Source organism: Pseudochaenichthys georgianus, chromosome 9, assembly GCF_902827115.2.
Source record: "Pseudochaenichthys georgianus chromosome 9, fPseGeo1.2, whole genome shotgun sequence".
Classification (NCBI taxonomy): domain Eukaryota; kingdom Metazoa; phylum Chordata; class Actinopteri; order Perciformes; family Channichthyidae; genus Pseudochaenichthys; species Pseudochaenichthys georgianus.
The window spans coordinates 5,195,474-5,220,126 of record NC_047511.1 but is presented as its reverse complement, the minus strand read 5'-3'; the positions used below and the strand labels follow the sequence as shown (position 1 = coordinate 5,220,126).

The window sequence follows — 24,653 nt, the reverse complement described above, 5'->3', positions numbered from 1 at the left end:
TACTTACAATACTCCAGTATAATTCCTGATTGAATAGCAGTGCTCAGTTTGGTACTTTGTTCACAGTGTTATTGTATTATAGAATATTATTAATCTGTTTATACACCAATACATTTTATATTGTTTTATTGTTATAATTTGTCAATGATGAGACAATGATGGTAACTTTGGAAAATACTGTGTAGATAGTTACTATGAGGGTTAAATAACTGCAAGAGAGGAAAAAGTACAATATTTGCCTCTAAAAGTAAGTAAGGTAGAAGAATATTTAGCATCAAATTGAAATACTAAAGTAAGTATGTCAAAACAGTAATTAAAGTACAATACTTATTGTTGTATGCTGTGCAGAGACAACATTTAAATGAGATTCAATTAGCTTTACCTAACATGACTATGGAGGGGAAGTTGTTCGAAATTAGGGAAACTGAATAATAATAAAAAAAACACAACTATAAACTCATTTGGTTAAATGTTAAAATGAAAACTACTTGTCTCAGGCTACAGTTTATATATATATATATACATAATAATAATAATAACAAGAAAATACATAAAATCAATGATTATCTGAAACATGTGCACGCACGCACGCACTCACGCACGCACGCACACACGCACACACACACGTAGGAACATAAGACAATAAGCCCCATCGACCTGAACTCCGCAGGTCCAATTTTGAGATATTTAACTTTTTTAACTCTATTGGACTGCCACTTCATTACGATGGATTTTATAGCAAAGACATCAAATTGCGTAGAGGACTAAGCACCAGGGTGCTGCTATAACTTATTGAATTTCCTGCCTGCAATTACATCAGCAAACGGCCCCTCTATTTACCTGTGTAGACAACTCCATTTATTTCTATTGACATGTTGATGCTGCTAATGCCGTTGGTAGACAGGTTCAATGCGGTCTCTTGTCTATCATCTGTCAAGAGAGGAGCAGAGAACGAGAGAGAGAAAAACTCAATATGGGCATTTAGAAAAGGAACAGAAGAAGCAAGAGGAGCGCTCGCTGGAGTATTGGTGATAACTCAGAGAGTGACAGGATAAGGAGAGCTTTATTAAAGAGTTCTTGGGAGAAAGAGCTGTCAAAAGATGTTACAGCCATTTGTACATGTCACTTATAGATAGTCCTATTGCAGCACACAGTGTGGACACTTCTGAATAAATGTGCCTGCTTCTGAAATAACAAAGGTCTTAAGGAAGGCTGCTGTGATATCAAACCATCTGTAAACACTCATTTATCTGTCTAAGTGCAACTGGGTGGAGACAAATAATAGTGTTTGGATGTAATCTTTAAATGACAGTGTTTATATGTGAGGGCCAGAGCCAGACGACCAGCGTGGGAATTAACCTGGGAAAGATTCTCACTCATTTTTCCATCACGTATCAAGTGCAAAGCCCGCTATTATGACTAATACGAGAGAGGCAGTGATGCAGACAGAAATGATATCACACTTGAGCAGATAGGCCGCTTATTCTTCCTTTAGCCTCTATCATTAAGTCATATGTGACTTATGGCTTGTCAGGAGCCGCGCTGGCTGCAGCATTTTTACTCATGACACGCTGCCTTCTGCCTGCGGTCAACAAGAACTATTTCTTCATCACATCTATGGGGCTGAGCTTTAAATTACACATGTTATATGATGAACTATGTGCACATTAGTGGTCCACAGCTGGATCCCTCGGGCATGCCATTAGCTGGTTTGGAAACCGCCCACAGGGCAGACTGTGTTTAGGTCTGATGGAGGCAGCTCACCACCTCAGCATTAAAACACCTGATGTTAAATGATGCATTCAAATCAGGATTACACTTGTTGAATGGTTCAGAAAATATATCATAAACATGTAACAATTAATAGTAAAAAGACAACTTTAAAGGGGCCCTGTTCTGCTTTTGGGGGTTTTGTATGTAAATGTCGGCTAAGGCTACAATCCCTGTGTTCCCTCCGAAGGGAACAGTAGTCTGCTCGCTGAACATTTCTTAAGCCTCCGATATAATGTCTGCCAGCCATTTTACACTTCATTGCAGAAGCCATGCAGACAATTTCACTATAATTACTAATACTGATAAGGTGCAGAGGTCATGGCCCTGTAATATTTCATGTGAATTTTGTGAAGTTTGTTTTATACCAAAAATGTTCACTTAAAAATTAAATGTAAACATAATAGCAATTGTAATTTCAAGAGCCTAAGATATAAGGGCCTAAGATATTTTAAAACATAATATTTGAAAACGTAAAAAAACAAACACTTTCATTAGTTTTACCAAAATAACTTGATTTAATTGTATTTAAAATAACAAGTCCAAAGAAATAAATCCTTCGAATCTGCATCAATGATAAACAATGAATAATGGCAAAGGATGCTCACTCGCACCTCTGCTGTTGAGTTTGATGTTGAGCGGCAGCTGGGAGGCCATGGCCAGCAGGTTCTGCTGCAGAGCGTGCTGCACCATCCTCTGCTGCTCCTCCATCATCATCATCTTCTTCTTCTCCGGCGGCTCCCCCCCCTCCAGCTTCTCTCGGAGCTGCTCCAGAGCCGCCGCCTGGACGGCCGCGGCTGCCTGGGCCTGGGCCGCCATGACTGCTGCGTGGTGGCTGCTGTGAGACATGGGGAGACCCCCCCGGCCGGGCAGGCAGCCGGCCATCATGGGCTCCTCTGGAGAGAAGAAGAACAAGCAGGTTATATCTTACAGTCTGCAGGCCTGTGCATGTACTGTCGCTGATATTAAGATCTCACTATAGTGCACGAGTTCCTGGGAGCATGTCATGGTGTTTTTATTCATAATGAAGTCACCTCGTAATGTGTGGCACAAGCATTTCCTAGCTTTCAGATTTCTGGTAAGATTCTTGTAAAGGTGAATTGACTTTAAAACGGATATTGCTGGGCGTTCCATCCCATTAGTATTCAAATCAACTTTGCATTATTTATCATTTGACGCTCAGAATTCTTGCAGATTTTTAACAACATGCCAATGTTTCTGTATATGCTGTTCCCTGTGGTGACAGCTCTGAAACATGGCAGCCCTTTCGCTTTGACACCTCTCCATACAAAAGGTGCATAACGTGTCTTTGGGTTCTATTTGCACTGTATATATTTCCATCTTACGATGTTAAAAAAATCATTTAAAACTTTACGATTAAATTGTTCTTGTGATTTAACATTTAGTCAGATCGTGGACGCTGCAGGTTCCTGTTGAAGCTAGAGTGTGTTGTTAATGCTGGCTGGGGACAGAAAGCAACCAACAAAGGCTGCAGAAGGCGAGGAGAAGAACAACGTGACGCTTGCACATTTGTCAGTTTGTTGATGAAACAATGCATCCTATGTAATATGCGTAACTCCACTGATCACTAAGAGTGTGATGTCTCCACGGCACGCGACGCTGACGACTCAGAGGCTGGTTTCCTCGCGGAGCTGTAATCAAAGCGCTGGGGCTTTAGTGTGTCTCGCTGATATGAGGAAGTCCTGCAACATGTTTCCTCTTCGGGGGATTGTGACACGTATTCCTGACATGTGAACACACTGAATTGTTCTTGTGCAGCCGGGGAATCATGCGACTCCTTCTCAAATAGATGTCGTGATCCCTAAAACACATCACAAGTGTTCATACGGAGGAAATGAATCATCCTTCGGGGTGACAGAAATAAATGTTTTTGGGTGTCCTGCTGATCGCATCATGCCTAGATTATTTTTATCATTATTATTTCATCACACCAACTTCCTGCTGTTGTGCCAGATTTCTGTTTGTGAAAAGTACACTGCACTCTGTCTGCTGAAGGTCGGTTTGCACGTCATGTTTTAAGTATCCAGCTATTAACACATGTTATCTGATAACGCCATGGTCCATTCAGTTTGATGCATATTTACACATTACTATGTCAACATGTCATCGGTATAACTCTGCGTTACAATATTTATTTTTTGGTTAAGATACTTTCAATTAAATGTAACACTTCTACTTATTGAATCAGTAACTACTGATTGAAATGAAAAGCCCACCAGGACAATAAGTCCCCTTAGCAATATGACCATACATGGACGTTTGGTTTGGGAGACAGTGATGAACTCTCCTAGGTAGAACCAGCTGCAGTACATGAAAGACAGAAGTGGTGGGAGAGATACTCCTCCTGGAGGACACACAGGCCTTTGAGGACCATTGACATGCACTAAAACCTACATGATACACGACAGGAAAGGGCCTAATAGGACCTCTTTAAAGAACGAGAAACAGTATACTGTGGAAACCAGTCAACATGGAGGAAGTGTTGAGCTTTTTTTTTTTAAACGTTCAATATTTGATTGTTTCATGATTTCAAATCTTGTGTGGTACCTTTCTTGATCACAGGCACCTGGGAGATATGGCCAGAGTTGTGCATGGGCATGGAGAGGTGGGACATGTGCATCTTTGGTGAGGACAGGAGGGTGGGGGTGCCCACAGGAGAGTAGTTGAAGAGGGCCGAGCCGTAGCTCTGCCGCCGGCCCTCCCTCCGGTTGCTGTCGATGGCTGCCTGGAGCTCACCGGGGGAGCTGAGCCCCCGCTTCTCACATTCATACGGGTAGAGGTACTTCATATACCTGCAGGGGAGGAGAGAGGGCAATGATTCACATGTCGTCATCACTCTTTCATCAACCCATACGTGCAGGCGATGGGAGAGACATTGGAAACCGTCCCACCATGAAACCATGACACTTCAAAGTACACACTGTAACTGTTGAGTCGTTTGCAGGGTTTACCTGAAAATGCTTTCATTTCCAGTTTGGTCACTTACTGTAAATCACCCAATGCCATCTCCCTTTCATCACAGAGGGGTTAGCACGCATGCTAGTCACAGAGGGGTCAGCACGCATGTTAGTCACAGAGGGGTTAGCACGCATGCTAGTCACAGAGGGGTTAGCACGCATGCTAGTCACAGAGGGGTTAGCACGCATGCTAGTCACAGAGGGGTTAGCACGCATGCTAGTCACAGAGGGGTTAGCACGCATGCTAGTCACAGAGGGGTTAGCACGCATGCTAGTCACAGAGGGGTTAGCACGCATGCTAGTCACAGAGGGGTTAGCACGCATGCTAGTCACAGAGGGGTTAGCACGCATGCTAGTCACAGAGGGGTTAGCACGCATGCTAGTCACAGAGGGGTTAGCACGCATGTTAGTCACAGAGGGGTTAGCACGCATGCTAGTCACAGAGGGGTTAGCACGCATGCTAGTCACAGAGGGGTTAGCACGCATGTTAGTCACAGAGGGGTTAGCACGCATGCTAGTCACAGAGGGGTTAGCGTGCATGTTAGTCACAGAGGGGTTAGCACGCATGCTAGTCACAGAGGGGTTAGCACGCATGCTAGTCACAGAGGGGTTAGCACGCATGTTAGTCACAGAGGGGTTAGCACGCATGCTAGTCACAGAGGGGTTAGCACGCATGCTAGTCACAGAGGGGTTAGCACGCATGTTAGTCACAGAGGGGTTAGCACGCATGCTAGTCACAGAGGGGTTAGCACGCATGTTAGTCACAGAGGGGTTAGCACGCATGCTAGTCACAGAGGGGTTAGCGTGCATGTTAGTCACAGAGGGGTTAGCACGCATGCTAGTCACAGAGGGGTTAGCACGCATGCTAGTCACAGAGGGGTTAGCACGCATGTTAGTCACAGAGGGGTTAGCACGCATGCTAGTCACAGAGGGGTTAGCACGCATGCTAGTCACAGAGGGGTTAGCACGCATGCTAGTCACAGAGGGGTTAGCACGCATGCTAGTCACAGAGGGGTTAGCACGCATGTTAGTCACAGAGGGGTTAGCACGCATGCTAGTCACAGAGGGGTTAGCGCGCATGTTAGTCACAGAGGGGTTAGCGCGCATGTTAGTCACAGAGGGGTTAGCACGCATGCTAGTCACAGAGGGGTTAGCACGCATGTTAGTCACAGAGGGGTCAGCACGCATGCTAGTCACAGAGGGGTTAGCACGCATGCTAGTCACAGAGGGGTTAGCACGCATGCTAGTCACAGAGGGGTTAGCACGCATGCTAGTCACAGAGGGGTTAGCACGCATGCTAGTCACAGAGGGGTTAGCACGCATGCTAGTCACAGAGGGGTTAGCACGCATGCTAGTCACAGAGGGGTTAGCACGCATGCTAGTCACAGAGGGGTTAGCGCGCATGTTAGTCACAGAGGGGTTAGCACGCATGCTAGTCACAGAGGGGTTAGCACGCATGCTAGTCACAGAGGGGTTAGCACGCATGCTAGTCACCGCCCGCTTTCTGCTTCGATCAGATTACTTAAAATGTGTCAATGTCAATTTGAAAATGTTTTCCTTCCTAATCTCAGCGAGTTTCCACCCAACATGTTCACACCTAACTGGGTTGATCATCGGCTTCTTACGACTAAAGACTGCAGACAGGAGGAGAGAGGGAGGGTGGAAGGAGGAAGCACTTACAAGCAATCTGTCCTCCAATTTCAAATGATCTCAAATATGACTCAAACGAGAACCTGTAGAGTCAGTTCGATATCTGTTGACTTCAGAAACATTTGTGCTGGGAGGGAAAGCTGTGCGTGTTTGACCTCCTGTCAGTTTTCGCTGCAACACACGCACACACACACGCACGCACACACACGCACACGCGCGTGCACACACGCACACACACACACACGCGCACGCACACCCACACACCCACACGCACGCACGCACACCCACCCACCCACGCACGCACACACGCGCGTGCACACACGCACACCCACACGCGCACGCACGCACACCCACACACACACACCCGCACGCACGCACACCCACCCACACCCACACACACACACACACACACACACACACACACACACACACACACACACACACACACACACACACACACACACACACACACACACACACACACACACACACACACACACGCGAAAAGACACAACGTCCTCTATCACCAACAGTTCAAATCAGTTCCCCATCATGCCAGATAAAGTGTGATGAGTGATGTGCTGCATCATGTATTCTTCATCGTAAGTAAGCGGCACCCAAACGACTGAAACGTTGACCTCAATTAAATGTATCATATCAACAAATGTCCTATTACTGTATTAGTTAGTTGAAAGCAATAATATACATTTACAGTTTTAACAATAACACCTTAAAGTTGACTAAGTTGTTGCTCTTTCCACCGTGTATCTGTCTCAGCTCACTGTGTGTAACTATGCCTCCTAAAGCCAACACAGAGCCCAGATTCATAAAAGCACCCCGCACCGAGGAGCACGGAGCATGCTCAGGCAGACACCCTGCATCTTCACCTTATGTAATTATAGCAATTATCTAGCGTTTAAATCATTGTGAGTGACAACTCGTCACGGGGTCCACAGAGCTGATTCTGGCCTGAAGGCACACATACCAAAGACCCTCCTGAGGGAGTGCAACGCATGCAATACATTCAGGGTTATTTCTTTTGTGCTAGAAAGGTGTCAGATATTTCATTTTGTAAAATCACACTTTCCTTTGACGATCGTGTGGTGAGGAATAAAGTGCAAACGCAGTGAACTCTAAGAACACGGAGGCTCCAGATTAAAGGCCGAGCCCTCTAAAGACTATGATTAGCATGAAGGTAGAGACCACACATGCACTCTGCTGCTGAAGTGAGCATGCCTTTCACCGTCTGGGCACGTGGAATCAAATAAGCCTTTGATCGGCATTTCAAGAACAAATACATGGTCCTATTTCAGATGAATTAAAACAACAGAGCACTGACCCCAACATCATCATTAAAGGGGCCACATGTCCCCATGCTGTGTCTCCACTGGGACATGTCTCCATGCTGTGTCTCCACTGGGACATGTCTCCATGCTGTGTCTCTACTGGGACATGTCTCCATGCTGTGTCTCCACTGGGACATGTCTCCATGCTGTGTCTCCACTGGGACATGTCTCCATGCTGTGTCTCTACTGGGACATGTCTCCATGCTGTGTCTCCACTGGGACATGTCTCCATGCTGTGTCTCCACTGGGACATGTCTCCATGCTGTGTCTCCACTGGGACATGTCTCCATGCTGTGCCTCTACTGGGACATGTCTCCATGCTGTGTCTCTACTGGGACATGTCTCCATGCTGTGTCTCTACTGGGACATGTCTCCATGCTGTGTCTCTACTGGGACATGTCTGCATGCTGTGTCTCTACTGGGACATGTTTCCATGCTGTGTCTCTACTGGGACATGTCTCCATGCTGTGCCTCTACTGGGACATGTCTCCATGCTGTGTCTCTACTGGGACATGTCTCCATGCTGTGCCTCTGCTGGGACATGTCTGCATGCTGTGTCTCTACTGGGACATGTCTCCATGCTGTGTCTCCACTGGGACATGTCTGCATGCTGTGTCTCTACTGGGATATGTCTCCATGCTGTGTCTCTACTGGGACATGTCTCCATGCTGTGTCTCTACTGGGACATGTCTCCATGCTGTGTCTCCACTGGGACATGTCTCCATGCTGTGTCTCCACTGGGACATGTCTCCATGCTGTGTCTCTACTGGGACATGTCTCCATGCTGTGTCTGCATGCTGTGTCTCTACTGGGACATGTCTGCATGCTGTGTCTCTACTGGGACATGTCTCCATGCTGTAATGTTAAAAAAGCTCTTTATTTGTCTCATACTGCCTGTTAGCTGGCCGTGTGATTGGTCAACAGCTTAGAGATTTCCCGCCCCTTAGCCTATCACGAACAATGTGATGACAATAGAAGCGCGAGTGTTACGTAGTGATGTCATTATGTTCAGGAAAGAAACAAAGGAGTTGAGTGTGTCAGAGAAAGTCAGGGATTTGAGCCTCTGCAGAGCATTGACGTGCACCAACCCTGACAACACACGACAGGAAGAGAACACACCAACAGCAGAATAGGGCTCTGTAAACAACATCAAACCAGACAAGGTGAGTCATGGTGGACACACACACTTGTGGCGCTGTGAGTCATGGTGGACACACACACTTGTGGCGCTGTGGGTCATGGTGGACACACACACTTGTGGCGCTGTGGGTCATGGTGGACACACACACTTGTGGCGCTGTGGGTCATGGTGGACACACACACTTGTGGCGCTGTGAGTCATGGTGGACACACACACTTGCGGCGCAGTGTCAGTGCAGCAGCTCTACTCACTGTGTTCTCAGGGTGAAAGCTGCACTGGTAATGGAGGTAGGGAGGTTAAGGCCTTTGGTGATCTCACGCCATATTTTCTTATTGATGACTTCCACTAAGCCGCCCTTTTCTGTGACCAGCTTGTAGAGCATGTAGAGATCCAACACCTGCTTGGCCATGATAGGAATCCGATTCACTGGAGTCCCTGCAGAAAGCAAACACAATATCCACAATCAATTCCATTAACTTCGGTTGCTCCCATCAATAGGCTTATGCACCTTCTTATAAGGCTAATTTATCTCCAGCCAGTCACATTTCTGACAGCTCTGTTAACACCGAGAAATACAACTTTCACAAAAAGTTTCTAATATCTTATATAGGCATCCACTGGAAAGGCTTTATCGATTATACATGCTTCATTTCTACGACAGGCAGCAATGATCTCTTGAGGAGACGTTGGACATGTGCAGCAGCTATCAGCTCATGTAAGGATGCAGGGCAGCCATCTTAAAAGGGACAACAGCTACTACATATACTGTGTCTATGTTACAGTATAACAGACTACATATCAAACATGAAATAAAGGCCAAAGGATAACAACAGCACCACAGATGAACCAGTCTGTTAAAGCCTGTTTAAAACTCACAGAAACAATCTGTAGAAGACGGAAGGTAATCGTCTATTAATGACGGCCAGCCTGTCCCCTTATTAGCAGGAAAAAGAGGCGCAGACAATAATTAGTATTTGCAATTTAATGTGAGGCAATAAAGAGCGAACGGCCGGCTCTTTGTGAACATTCCAAAGTGGTTGACCCTGAGATAATTAACCTGCATTTTGCTGATAGAGTTCCATTGTGCCCATCGGATTTACCATAATAGCAATCAATAGCGGCAGAAATATAGTGCAAACAACAGCAGTGGGCCTTTACAGTGAGGGGGAGCAGAGCTCTGAAGTATCGTCTGAGGTGGTAAAACCACATCAATTAAGGCCAGTAATTACGGCTTCGTCTCGCGGTGCTGGCATTTGAACGAATGAGACACTATTAAAACAAAAGATTGATGTTCCCCTTCTCTCACGAGACAATGCCGGCAGTAAATCTGAAGCTGCACTGCCTGCACATCGCTCTTTGGAGAGGAAAGTGCCGGAGAGGCTTGATTGAGACAAAAAAGGATTTCAGCAGGTTACAGTATGGATGATCCTTCATAACACGAGGCGTTTGAGTTTGTCTGGAAAAAGGAAACACTACTCAAACGGACACATCCAATCTTCATGATCAAAAATCCCTATTAAAAAAGAGGAAGGCACGCGTTGATAAAATAGCAAATAAATGCACATCCAAGGCTAACATATATACAAATATGTAGCAGCATTATAAAAGTAATTGAGGCAGCAGCTAGTTAACAATAATGTGTTTCCTTTACCAGAAACGCGCTTCACTTTCAAAAACTATACAAATATAAAAACACAAATGTGGTAAAACACATAGAAGAAATATCGTCACCAAATTGAAATCAAATTTGCAGAACATAAACAAAACGCTGCAAGTAAAAAAAAACATCATAACTGTTAGTGATTTCTCAGTATATTTGTAATGACTATGTTAGCTATGTTAGCTAGCTAGCTTAACCCTTAGATGCCCTGAGAGGGACCGGACCCTACTCTCTTCCATAAGTGGGTCAAAAAGGACCCGTATTAGAATAATATGTGTTATGCCATTTTTGTCATTTTGGTTAAGAAAAATCACTTGTATAATATTTAGTATTATATTTTGGTTCACACTAGAAATATTTTATATTTAATTTCTCACTATTTAGAATTTTAGACATTTTTTTTACATTTTGAAAAAAAAACGAAATTCCAAAGAAAACGCATGCGGGTCTTTTTGACCCACGTGTGGAAGCTTGGGGTAGCAATACAAAAACTACAATTTCTTAAAAAGTACATTTAAGATTTGAATGGCATGATATCCAAAACATGTTTTTTGAGGAATATGAAATGATAACAAAAATGTAATTACAAAGATACTCCAAGAACACCACCTCACCGGGTCAAAAAGACCCACTTATGCATCTAAGGGTTAAAGCAGATCTGCAATAATATGAGATCACATGGAAGGAATCATGTGATCACATTGTTAAAGTAAGACAGTAAAACGTACAGGTTAGTTTCAAGTGACGGTGACAGTGACACGTTTGCACTCATGAGACTTCTTACGTTATGGAAATGATTGCAGTCTTTGGAAGTCGTTAAAAGGTTAACTTCATGAATGCATGAATTGTGATTAACAGATATATTTGTGTGTCAAATTGGGGGTTGCTAATGTGGTATGAAAACACAGTGGTAGTTCTCGTAGGGTCTGTATGAGGTGTGATAACTGTCAGGGAGAACTGACTGACTGATACAAAACCAAAGCAGCAGCATACCGTCCGCTCCACCGCCCTCCTACAGATGCATCTTTATCACCGCTGATTATAATGTGCATCCATGCTTATCTATCAAACTATTATTTTGTGGAAGACACAATAGCCAACCAAACACGCATTGAGGTAATAAATAGAAGCGCAGCCTTTGTCTGACAGAATGTGAGCAGAGACAAGCCTCTTAAAACAAGAGTTATGTGCTTTCAATACCCAGGGTGATGTATTTGTCTCTCTGATTCCCTGAAAGAGATATCAGGAATAAAAGAGCCTTTTGTCAGCACAAACTATCTCATCAGGTCATGTATCATTATTACAATGAGCAATGGTGGACAAGGTGGGAGAAATCCACTTCCAGAGTCTCACAGTGGTCTTCAGTGAATCCCTCAGCTGCAGAGACAGAGCCGTTTGTAATTGGAACAATGTGGAGCATCAGGGCTCTAGTAGTGCAGTAATCATCCTTATGCTCGGCTTCGCCGCTGATGCGCTCACTTTGCACCCCGAGCCGATAATGGGATGAGAATTTCTCCTCCTCATTGACTTTGCTCTTTTAACCCATGAAATGAACGATTAATGCAGCGTCACAGGGGAACCAACTGTTTATCTAGCTCTGCTCAAGCGCCGAGATGAAGACGAGGAGGAGGGGGGGCACTCAACCTGTCACACAACCGCCATTTTTCAACACGATTCATACGGAAATCCAAGCAATGATAGACTTGAGTGTTGTCTGTGTGTCAGAGGTACCTCGTATGAAGTCAGACAGATAGCGGTAAAGCAGATATATTTACCAGATTACCCAGCATGCTAACATTGGTCAATTAGCATACACACTAACAAGGTGAAGCTGAGACTGCTGTTTGCAGCTAAATGGTAATAAAGCTAATTCAATTTTCCACTTAATAAAGTACATTAAGGATATTTAACACAATTGTTCTTATCATACATATTGAGATGAACTGAATAGTGACTGTAATGCTTGTAAGCCGTTTTGTCCAATACAACTATTTGCTTTGAGGTTAAACTGAGCAGAACAATAATACGATTTTAATTAGTATAATATAATGTTGAACTGTAAAGACTAAAGCTACCATAAATACAGTCACGTGAAATGTGTTGACATAATACATTTCGTTAAAATCAACGGTTCACTTTTTTCAGTGTGGCAAATAATAGAACAGCTGGTTATTTCATTATTACCTCCGTTCATTCGAATGGATTCAACCTCGAGTCCTTCAAGAGAAAAGAGCTAACTGCTAGCTTGTCAGAAAAGATGCTTCTTTAGCCTTCTGTTTGTGTTCAGAGTCAATGGTGTCTGAACGACAAGTGCTTTCAGGATCTTAGTATCTGTTTAAGAGGATTACCAATATGAAAGTAAAACAACAACTTGGTATGGCTCGTTAAATCCCACGGCCGACAAAAACAAGGGATTAAGCAGCGTAACTCAGAGTATTATCACCGGTGTCAAACTGTGTGGGAAATAGCATATTTTGTCAATAATTTACTTAAATAAACAGTTATTACGACAGAACATGAGCACAGGCCTTAGCTTAGTTTCCCTGCACTGAAAAAACGTTGACTTTAATTAAAGGTGTCATGTCAATAAATTCCACATAACTGTATTAGGTTAGTTGAAAGCAATGATATTAAGTTGAACCTAATATTTTATTTACACTTGCTATTATTGCTTTCAACTAACCTAATGCAGATATGTGAAATCTGTTGACATCATACATTCAATGAAAGCCAACGGTTCAGTTTGTTCAGTGGGCCCACTCTGAGAAGACTGCACTAAACAGAGAAAAACATCAAATAAAGAAAGGCGACTCAAAGGTGAGGAAGCAAGGAGGAATATTTAGTGTCCCAGCGATCGAACACTTAGCCATTTTTTACAGTAACTCTCAAGTAGCCTTTTCTTTTCCACATAGTATTCTTAAGCAATTAGGTGGGGGACAACAGTTGACTTATTTGAGAAAAGTGCTGATGGTAGTCTTCAGAGATAATAATCAATTAATACCCACAGCCCAGGGCAACAGTAAATCACCGTGGGTATTTATCAACACACAAAGGAGGCCCTCACAGCCATTGTCTGCTCCTCTTTGATGGAATCTCTCCGTGAGGATCCCATGTCTCTGCTTCCCACTGAGCCACCACCACCAGAAATGTGTTCTGAACATCTGCTGCACGTTTCAAGCCATCAAGGTCCCTCCGACAAGGGAAGATATAAGTGAAATACTGCGCTATCACAGAGGGGATGAAACAGAAAGTTAGACACTCCTCTGGCAGCTTTATTTTCATAGATATGATACCACTTCCTCTTTATCCCAAACTTTAATTTGTATACCAGGAGACTCATTGGCTTCCTTTTCATACAAGTCAACAGGAGTCCAGATCAAGCGTCCATACATGACTGATTACATGTAACTGATACCTGCATTGAAATAGTGACTTTGATAGAGAAACTCAATGACCTAGTCAGAGCTAATATCAGGTCTCGTGCAGTGATGAGTATCTCTGGCTGAAGGGCGACTATGTGAACACAACTACACTGAACAACTGAAACATTGACTTTAATTCAATGTATTAAGTCTCCATTTCACATCACTGTATTAGCTTAGTTGAAAGCAACAATATGAAGTTTAAATACAAAATATTAGGTTCAACTTAATATTATTGATTTCAACAGTTATGTGAAATCTGTTGACATCGGACATTTCATTAAAGGCAAGGCGAGTTTATTTATATAGCACTTTTCAACATAAGGCAATTCAAAGTGCTTTACAAAAAACGAAAGACATTAAGAAAATGGCATTTAAAATCAGTCATTAAAAAGAAAAGATAATAAAATAAACATTAAAAGAAAAAATACATGGATAAAAGTAACAGTGCAGTCTAAGATATGAATAGTTCAATTACAAACTAAAAGTCAACCTTTCAGTTTTTCAGTGTCCAGTAAGAAACAAAGTTTAGCAAGAAGTGCTAAACTGGATATGTATCGTTCATTACTTAATCCCTTCATAGTTCACACAGCAGCACACACAGCTCCTTCAGTAACTGGATACGGGACGCAGCCTGTCAGCAGACGGTGTGTGAGGTGAGAGAACACTGCACGCGTTGGTCTGAACACGTCTTTATAGTGAGTCTGACCATCGTTGGTATACAAGAGAAATAGTGGTGAAAAGATGACGAGAACATTAGGAGGACCAGACAATCATTTACTCACCATTGACTCTGTTTCGGTTTGTAAAATCAATTAACAAACAAACAATATTAAAATCCATGTGAACATTTGACTGCAGCCTATGAGCAAGGACTTAATGGCTGCATACAATTAAAGGCAGGAAATGAATCAATGAAGCTGCCGTGTTTCCTTTGAAGGTGTAGTAGAAGTGCACCAGCATCTTCGGCCCCTCTATAGTCAAACTGAAGGGGTGCTCTCTGAGTCCGGACTGCAGAGTGTTTCTAAAGCGTGTGGTGGTACGTCCATTTAACAGCAGACATTCAATATCATATACATCATGATGCTTTATAGGGTGCAATCACCTGAACCCTGGAATGGACACACTTAACGTGACACAATGTGTTGTCGCGGAAACAACCGATCCTGACCGACACACTGCATTATTAAACATTATAAAACGTATGCAATAACTTGCTTATATGCTTTTAATGTTATGCTTATTACTATCCAAATGATCAAGTTTCACAGTGTTGAGTAATGTGGCGTTTCTTACACTTTTTTCAACAATGGCGATATGCACGGTAGATGTGAAGTACATTCATTGCATACAATTGAATTTATTCCAAATATTGTCATACTAATAGTACTAATTAGTGTTCGTGTGGATTATCTGGTGGACAGGGGGTGTTCTCAAAAATCTATCAAAAGGTATACAGTATGGCAATTATGAGGACTTGAGTTGTCCTGAATCTCAGCAGGTCCCCACGCTGGATGATGCTGATGTTTGAATTGTTGCAACTATGATGAAATGATTTTGGTCACACTCGAATGTTACGTTGGAAGGCCATTATAAAAATGATATATTTTTTTTCTTTGGAGGAAGTTTGAAGACTTGCTCATGTCACTTATCCAAAACAGCCAAAGGCCAGTTATTTATTCATTTATTTCATTATTTGTATTTCTATCATTGTTCGTTTTTTGCACATGTTGTGTTTGGCTAGTATCTCTGGGCACCTGTCACTTGGATGTGGTTTCATGGTACTTAGTCCACCTGCTTAGATGTGTTTTACCCAGTGCCTTTAGTGATGGCGTGTGTCATTTTGTTCTTTAAGCATCGGGAAATCACAATTCCAGAATTCTTTATAAAGGCATCACAGTGAGATACGAGTACAGTCTCTGACAGAATTTTGTTTTATTGGAAGTTTAGTTGTGACTGCTACCTGCACTGTGAGCAATCGATGTCCAAGAAATAATAAAAACGACATTTGCATCTTAAGCTCAATTCTGACAAGCCAGACAATGCAGTCGAGCTCAGAGGAGAGCCCGAAGCTCCTGTACGACTGCGGTCCGGATTCATCCAGACAATAAGTCCACAGGGTGAGAGGAGCGCTGTATGTTTGACCCTTTTCACTGGATCTCTGCGCAGAGAGCCAGCCTGGCTGACATCTCTTTGTCTCTGCTGAATGACAGTGATGTTTTCAAGAAACATTGATTGGGATATTTGAGCAGTCACAGTTGTCAGAGGCGAGAGGTGGAGATAGGCTGCTGCTGATCTGCTCTGCACTGACAATGTCTCTTTACACTAAGTCCAAAATCAATCTCTAATTGAACGCTCCAACAACAATCCATACCGTCTCTAAACCCAAGTGACCACCCAACTACATCATTACTTCATCAACGTGTGCTTTCTGCAGCTGTCACCGCACAGCTGGACTCAAACCGGACTTCGCTCTTTGGGATTTTCATAAACAGTAATGTGTCAAACATCCAGCGTGTTAACTACAGCTGGCAATATAGCAGATATTTTAAAGACAAATATAAAATGAACATACTTTTCTGACATTCGCATTAAATGAAATTGTTAGTATCACAATATAGAAGTAATGTATCTGATTACTTTTTGCTACTTTTGGATTACCTTCAAATGTAACACAATATGAAAAATGACAAAAGAAAAGAAAAATCAATAAGTGGCTTTCACTTTGTGACCTTAGAAAAAGAAACCAAGATATTTAGGATCAGAAATCCTCTTGAATGATAGGCTAGGCCACAGAATAGTATAGTTTACAAATGCTGTTTTTTTAATAGAGGAATTCAAATCAAAAACAGTATTTTTGTTTAATAAATCAGGTGCCACTTACTGCATTAAAAAAAAGAGAGTAACGTAAATGAAAACCAAAATTCTGAAAGTATGTCTACCTATAATATATTGATCTTTATTTGACATTTTATTGTAACATTGTAATCCTGCAATCCCCATTTTCTTTGTTAGCAGTAATCAGATTGCTTTTATACTATTGTTTTGCCTTTTTTTCTATTCTGATCCTTTTACATGTAAGCAGTTACTTTCCAGACCTGACCTAAAGGCCCGGACACACCAAGCTGACACCAAAGAACTGACACAGACGGACCCGACTGTTGCGTCGCCTCACGTCTCCTGCGTCTTGGCCATGTGTCGCACTGGAACACATCCGACGGCCAAGAAGCACGTACGAACTGCGCATGCGTGAGCGCCAACAACTCTCCTTACCAGCAGGCGGCGGTAGTGTGTATTCGTCACTCAAAAGAGGCAACAACCGGAAGACAGACTGCTGATAACCGAGAGAAGAAGAACAGACTGCGTGATATAAACAAACAACAAATAGCGTGTACGTTCCAATTTTCACTCTACAGCGAGAAGCTCACGGGGCTTTCCCGAACCTGTGTCGAGAGCTGGAGTTAAATGAAATCTCAGATTTGCCAGATTTCGCTTCTCATGCACTGATTCGCTAGCTGAACAGCCAATCAGAGTGATTTATTTTGCCGACAGCCTTTGGCCGACTGCCCACTGATTCGACATGTTGAATCGGTGGGCAGTCGGCCGAAAAGGCGTCGGCCCGGCTGAAAAGACACGACGGTGCGGGACACACCAATCTGAGTAGGGCGTGTCGACGCTCATCGTCGGCCTGACGCCCACCGACGGCCAAAATCGGCTTGGTGTGTCCGGGCCTTTACAGAACACACCGGAACAAGCTCAACATGTGGAGTTTAGTTTGTTTATGAATGTTAATAGCAGCTCATTATCCTTTGATTCACATGATCATGGAATCCTGACTCTTCTTGAATATGTATTACTGATCACTTTTAATATCAACTCTGAGCAGGAGCAACTATTTTGACATTTCTACAAACTGTGTCTTTTTTGTGTTATAACACATTTAAGTTTGTAAACATACACTTTCTGATTTTGTTATAATATTTTGAAGAACTTCCCACTTTAATAAATCTCCTCTTAGCGTATGGAGGATGTTAGTTGTAACCTCAACTTTAATAGTTTAATATTAATGTATTTTGTTATCCAATAAAAAAATGTATTGAAAAAAATGCTATTTGGCACATTTGATGGGATTGTTTGTATTAAAACAACATTATAATAATGGGAGAAATCCATGGAATTGTTAGCTTGTTTTTTTTCCTGTTCTTTCTTATAAAAACAACTTACTGTAAGCATAGTCTAATCTTGTCTGGTCTTCAATTCTTATTTTTATCATTCAAGATTCAGTCTTTATAATACAAGAATTGTAAAAAACAATTAAAGACTGTATACCAACAAGTTTGTTCGCTACAACTGTTCCGAAATCACATGTCATCCATGTGTAGATATCACCTAACACAAATCATTTAAACTTATTCAAAGACATCTTTAAACTTTAATGCATTCCAACTAATATTAATGTTGTGCAAATGAGGTGACTTTTCAAAACACAAAGGATAAAGATTTTAATTATAGCTTTTACATTCTCATTCTACATTAAGCTTTCTATAATCAAAATACATAACATTTTCCCCATGTATTTTGATTCAAATCCATTTTCTGTTCGATTAGGGTTAGGGTTAGCAATTATTGTTTATTGAAAATAAACCACAATAAAACTCCCGCGTTTTAATACCATGTCCATTGCGCATTATGAGTCAGGGCCAGGCAGGTGAGGACATTATGTATCTGCAGACATTGTGTACCGAACAAGGAATTCAAAGTAACAAAAACATGGCAGCCTTGGGCTCCTAAAATAGACTTTCATTGTAAGTGGTAGGGCCTTTTATTCTCTGCTGGGTGGTTAACTTCCTTATGTTATGGAAGGGTCCTAACACGCATCTATTTCCCCCCTACAAAACCAGCGGCTGCCAGCTGAATGCTCAGTTTGGGAAAACACACACACCATCACACAAGAATAATACAAGATACCAACCAATACAAGAAAACAGGGTGTTGTCCTTCGCTAAGAAGAAGCGGATCACGCCAGGTCACCTTGCTATAATCAGCTGGAATTGTTAGAATTGAGTTTTGATAAAAAAAATGAAACATTAACTTTATCAAATGTATTATAATCAGTGTTGGACAAGTTACTTCCAAAATGTAATATATTACATATGACTTATTACTGTCTTTTTAAAGTAATAAGTTACATTACAATATTACTGTCTCTGAAATGTAATGAGTTACACTACTTTTATATTACTTTTGAGTTACTTTCACCAAAATAACCGCAAAAGAATGGCTAGGTATTTTAAATGCTAAAATGTAGTTTAGTGCAGCTCATTATACATCCAGTGAAGGGCAATGTGGTATAGCATAACAACTGTGTAGGCCCTTCAGGCTACTGGAAACGGAAACATGGATTGAACAAAATAACAGTGCAGCTGTTCTTATCGAATCAACCCCTCCCAACTTTAGTTTTATGAGTCAGGAAAGAATGCATAAGAAAGGGGGTGGAGTTGCTATTCTGTTCAATGATTCCCTTCAATGCAGGAAGACATCGTATGGGAACTTTGATTCTTTTGAATATGTGGCCCTTCAGCTGAAATGCTCCTCTCGAGCTCTGTTCCTAAATATCTATAGACCACCCAAATACTGTGCAAGCTTTTTTGATGACTTTACTGAACTGCTGTCTATAGTGTGTATTGACTTTGACCGTCTAGTCATTGTTGGTGATTTTAACATCCATGTTGACAACCCCCAGGACAGAGGGGCTAAAGAACTGTTTTGTGTTCTTGATAGCTATGGACTGACTCAGCATGTGACGGAGCCCACGCACAATAAGGGGCACACTCTGGACTTAATTATCTCAAAGGGTCTGAATATCTCTAAGGTTGTGGTGACTGATGTTGCGCTCTCTGACCATTCCTGTGTTTTCTTTGAGAGCTCTATTTCTGTTCACACAAATGTTCAAAAAGAGATAACCACAAAGCGATATTTAACTGAAAATACTAGGGAAATGTTTACTCAGAATTTTTCTTCCACACTTGCCCCTGCTAACATCTCAGCAAATGAGCTAGTAGATCATTTTAATTCAAAAATTAAAAATGTTATAGATGGAGGAAGTGACTGGGAAGAAAAAAGAGTGTCGAAAAGCTGAACGTAGGTGGCGAAAAACAAATCTAGGTTCCAGGTTCACTTTGAAATCTATAAAGTGAGACTTGGCCTTTACAATTTGGAATTGAAATTTGCCCGACAGTCTTTCTTCTCTGACATCATTACCAAAAACAAAAACAACGCACGTGCCTTGTTTGCTACCGTCGACAGACTAACTAACCCCCCAGTGTCAGTAGCCTCTGAATTTCTATCCACCAGGGCGTGCAATGATTTTGCCTTTTTCACTGACAAAATTCAGAAAATCAGACAAGCAGTCAGTGCCTCTGCATCAGGAACAGCAAATGTTTTGTCTCTGTGTCCAACTAATATCAATTCAAGCACCATGACACAATTCCATCAGATTAATGATAAAAACCTAGAGGACATTATACAACTTCTGAAATCCGCCTCCTGCTGCCTTGATATTATTCCAACAGGATTTTTCAAAGATGTTTTTCGTTGCATGGCCTCAGATCTACTTCATATAGTAAACAAATCTCGTCACTCAGGTATTTTTCCACAGGCCCTGAAAACTGCAGTCATTAAACCGCTCTTAAAAAAGAATAATCTAGATGCTTCAGTAATGAACAATTACAGGCCCATATCAAACCTCCCATTTCTAGGTAAAATCATTGAAAAAGTAGTTTTTCAACAGTTGAGTAATTTCTTGCATTTAAATAACTGTTTGGATGTGTTCCAGTCAGGCTTTCGTCCAAACCACAGCACTGAGACTGCTCTTGTAAAGGTCTTCAATGACATCCACTTAAACACAGACAGTGGCAGAACTTCAGTGTTAGTATTATTAGATCTCAGTGCTGCGTTTGACACTGTTGACCACAACATATTACTCGACCGACTAGAAAACTGGGTGGGACTTTCGGAAACAGTTCTAAATTTCTATAGGTAAATACACATCTGAGTTGACACATATGAGATGTGGGGTACCTCAAGGCTCCATCTTGGGGCCTCTTCTCTTTAAAGGAATGGTCCACTTATTAGATAATTAATCAAAACTTCAGTATTTAGTGAAACGTTATGTTTAAACCATACCCTGAAGAAATCAGCGATATACCCCGGTAAATAATGATTTTATAGCTCTTTTTTATCAAGACCTGTATATTCCGTCTGGCCGCCGCCATGTTTGCCATTTTCAGTAGTCACGTGATGGTCGTGACGTCATCCATGCGTTCACTTTGTCAACACACGGAAACATGGTGGAGTATTTCAGTTCGGACTCGTCAGCAGAGGAACAAGTTTTGACCAATGTGAAGAGATTGGATGGGGGAATTCAGCCATACATATCAGTATGACAATACGACACCCTCTGTCCTAAGACCCTCACATCGTACAAGGAAAAACTTCCGAAGAAAACCCACAGTTTAAAGGGAACATGGGAGAAACCTCAGGGAGAGCAACAGAGGAGGGATCCCTCTCCCAGGACGGACAGACGTGCAATAGATGCCGTGTATAAATTGAAAAGATAATACATTTGCAACATAGGTAGTCCAAATGTTTGAAAATGCATGTGTGTATAATGGGAAGATGATATAAGATACTATATGTATGCATGTAGTACCACCCTTGCTAGCGATTCCCTCTCTATAGTTTAGCATACTCAGCTTCGTTGTCCCTGGCCATAGAATCACGATTTTATGGGGCCGGAAAAACTGGGGGGAAATACACACTAGTCGGTACTACGCTATATGGAAAGGCCACCAAAAACTGTCCTGGCCTGGACGTTAAAACGGGGCTAGCCGCTGCAATGGAAATGCGCTATAACATACCTTATTCTTATTCCGAGCACTACTTCTGCTCCTCCGTCGCTTCACACTTGCAGAGGGCGATTTCTCTACTGGCCGAACTGGTGTCCTGGTCGGTGATGACACCAGAAAGACCGATGGTATACGATTGATCATACTCTCAGAGTAGTCGTCCGGAAATGTGAAATGTTCGCTGCATACATGAGCCTGTAAATCTCTCGGTTCGGGCCGGCCACATTTCGCTAGCCACTGCCTCCGAATGTACTTCTTATGCTTACCTTTTGGCAACAGATGGAACCGAGCATTCCGTGGATTGTTCCTATCCGAATTATGGCAATATTTCGCGATACAGTGAGGCATATTTGAAGAGAGAAACTACAGTAAATAACATGGAGATCAACGTGTCTTCGAAAACCAAACGCATGGATTACGTCACGTCCGGGAAATGGCGGCGCCCACAGTGTTGATGTTATTTCGGTATATAATCAGTTTAAAATCACTGATAATGTCATCGGATTAAAAAAAAAAAAAGAGAGACTGGCAGAGACTGGTCTGTTTTATCGGATGATAATTATTTACAAATGAGTGTTATGAGCATACCATTCCTTTAACGTCTACATGCTACCACTGGCTCAGATAATGAAAAACAACAAAATCAGTTACCATAGCTATGCGGATGACACACACATTTACGTAACAATTTCACCAGGAGACTATGCTCCAATTCAAACACTGAGTAAGTGCATTGAACAAATCAATGACTGGATGTGTCAGAACTTTCTCCAATTAAACAAAGATAAAACTGAGGTAATGGTTTTTGGAGCCAAAGCAGAACGTATAAAAGTTAGCGCTGAGCTTCAGCCTGCAATGTTCAAAACAACAGATAAAGCCAGAAATCTCGGTGTAGTCCTGGACTCTGACCTGAGTTTCAACAGTCACATTAAAACAATTACTACACCAGCCTACTATCACCTAAAGAACATATCTAGGATTAAAAGACTAATGTCACAGCAGGATTTGGAAAAACTTGTCCATGCTTTTATCTTCAGTAGACTCGACTACTGCAATGGTGTCTTCACAGGTCTCACTAAACAATCTATTAGAAAGCTGCAGCTGATTCAGAACGCCGCTGCTCGAGTCCTCACTAACACTAAGAAAGTGGATCACATCACTCCTGCTCTGAAGTCTTTACACTGGCTTCCTGTGTGTCAAAGAATAGATTTCAAAATACTGCTGCTGGTTTATAAAGCACTGAATGGTTTAGGCCCAAAATACATTTCTGACCTCCTGCTAAACTATGAACCATCCAGATCTCTCAGGTCTTCAGGGACTGGTCAGCTTTCTGTCCCCAGAGTCAGAACTAAACATGGTAAAGCAGCGTTCAGTTATTATGCTCCAAATATCTGGAACAAACTCCCAGAAACCTGCAGGTCCGCTGCAACTCTGACTACTTTTAAATCCAGCAAGAAGACTTTTCTTTTTGCCGCTGCTTTTAATTGAAACTGAGCTGTTGTGTTCATCAGTAAAGTGGAACTTCTGTGTGAACTATTCATATCTTAAACTGCACTGTAACTTTTTATTCATGTACTTTTTATTCATGTATTTTTTCTTTTAATGTTTGTTTTATTATCTTTGAATGTTTTTAAATGCCTTTGTCTGAATGTCTTTCATTTTTGTAAAGCACCTTGAATTGCCTTGTGTTAAAAGGTGCTATATAAATAAACTTGCCTTGCCTTACTAACAACTTGTATTACACGGGTTAGTTGAATACTCGATTCTGATTGTAAATTCTTAACATGTGACACGTTGTTAATACAGTCATACAGACCGCTGTCAAGGACTATAATTAAGGTTGCTAGGGAGGATCAAGAAAGATAAAGGGAAACAGGTTAAAAGACGGAGCGCTGGACGTCAGATAAATCACCAGAAGAAGGCAGAGAGAAAGTAAACAATAACAGGACACGGAATGGGCTCTGTAGTGTGTTTAGTATGTGGCCGTGTGCAGGCCCGGTTCCAGAACAAAATGACTCGGGGTGCCTCTGAGGTTACAGGGGGGCAGCAGTAGTAGGTTTACATGAGCAATAGAGGCCGGCAACAGCAATGAAAAATAGCATTGATGGTCCCCAATGATCAGATTATGGCATTTGTTATGTTTTGAAACCAATTTTTGTTGTCACTGAAACTGAAACTGTATATGTTGTTTAAGAAAAAGGAAAATAAAGTAAAAAAAAAAAAAAGTGCAATCCTGAAATATCTCATCCAGTCCAAAGTGGACTATGGCAAAGAAAAGCCCAAAAGCTTCAAAGCTGTACTGATAAAACAAATGAGAACATATTGCAAATCAAGGCAAATATGATTTGAACCAGCTCATGGTTTAAAATGGCAAACATTGCAAAGCAAAAGTATTATTAAAACCATGTACTACATCATCACCTTGGTCCCATCATATATTCTGGGAAGAGAATATTTACTGTGCTTGAAAACTGGTATCACATCATCATCATGTGAGGTTGACTTTGTGACCTGGAGAACATTTCAGCTGCAACATTAGCTCGTTGATAAGCTTGGGATATGAGATCTTTTTGTAGCCATTCGTGGTGAAGGCATCTGTGCTATTGTATGCATTATTTTTGACCCAACATTTCTACAGGCATGGCAGAATATGGCACTATTTTCACATGAATATTCTAGCCCTTGTCTATTTGTATACCACGAGCTGCACAATGACCGCCTAACCCCACTGTACAGGCGGGTACTTGTTTAGATATACCTGGGCAGGCTCTGTTTTGCC

General features: G+C 41.9%; 1 protein-coding gene across 1 annotated transcript in view; it reads right to left on the bottom strand.

The window, feature by feature from the left end:
• Positions 1-24,653, bottom strand: part of arid3c (AT rich interactive domain 3C (BRIGHT-like)) — an 84,009-nt gene that overhangs the window by 5,946 nt on the left and 53,410 nt on the right. The window contains exons 4-7 of the mRNA XM_034091801.1: positions 9,137-9,320; positions 4,339-4,583; positions 2,385-2,666; positions 841-930 (exon numbers count right to left, since the gene is read on the bottom strand). Of these exons, the coding sequence (XP_033947692.1) occupies positions 841-930; positions 2,385-2,666; positions 4,339-4,583; positions 9,137-9,320 (801 nt within the window). The remainder of the gene's footprint in view (positions 1-840; positions 931-2,384; positions 2,667-4,338; positions 4,584-9,136; positions 9,321-24,653) is intronic.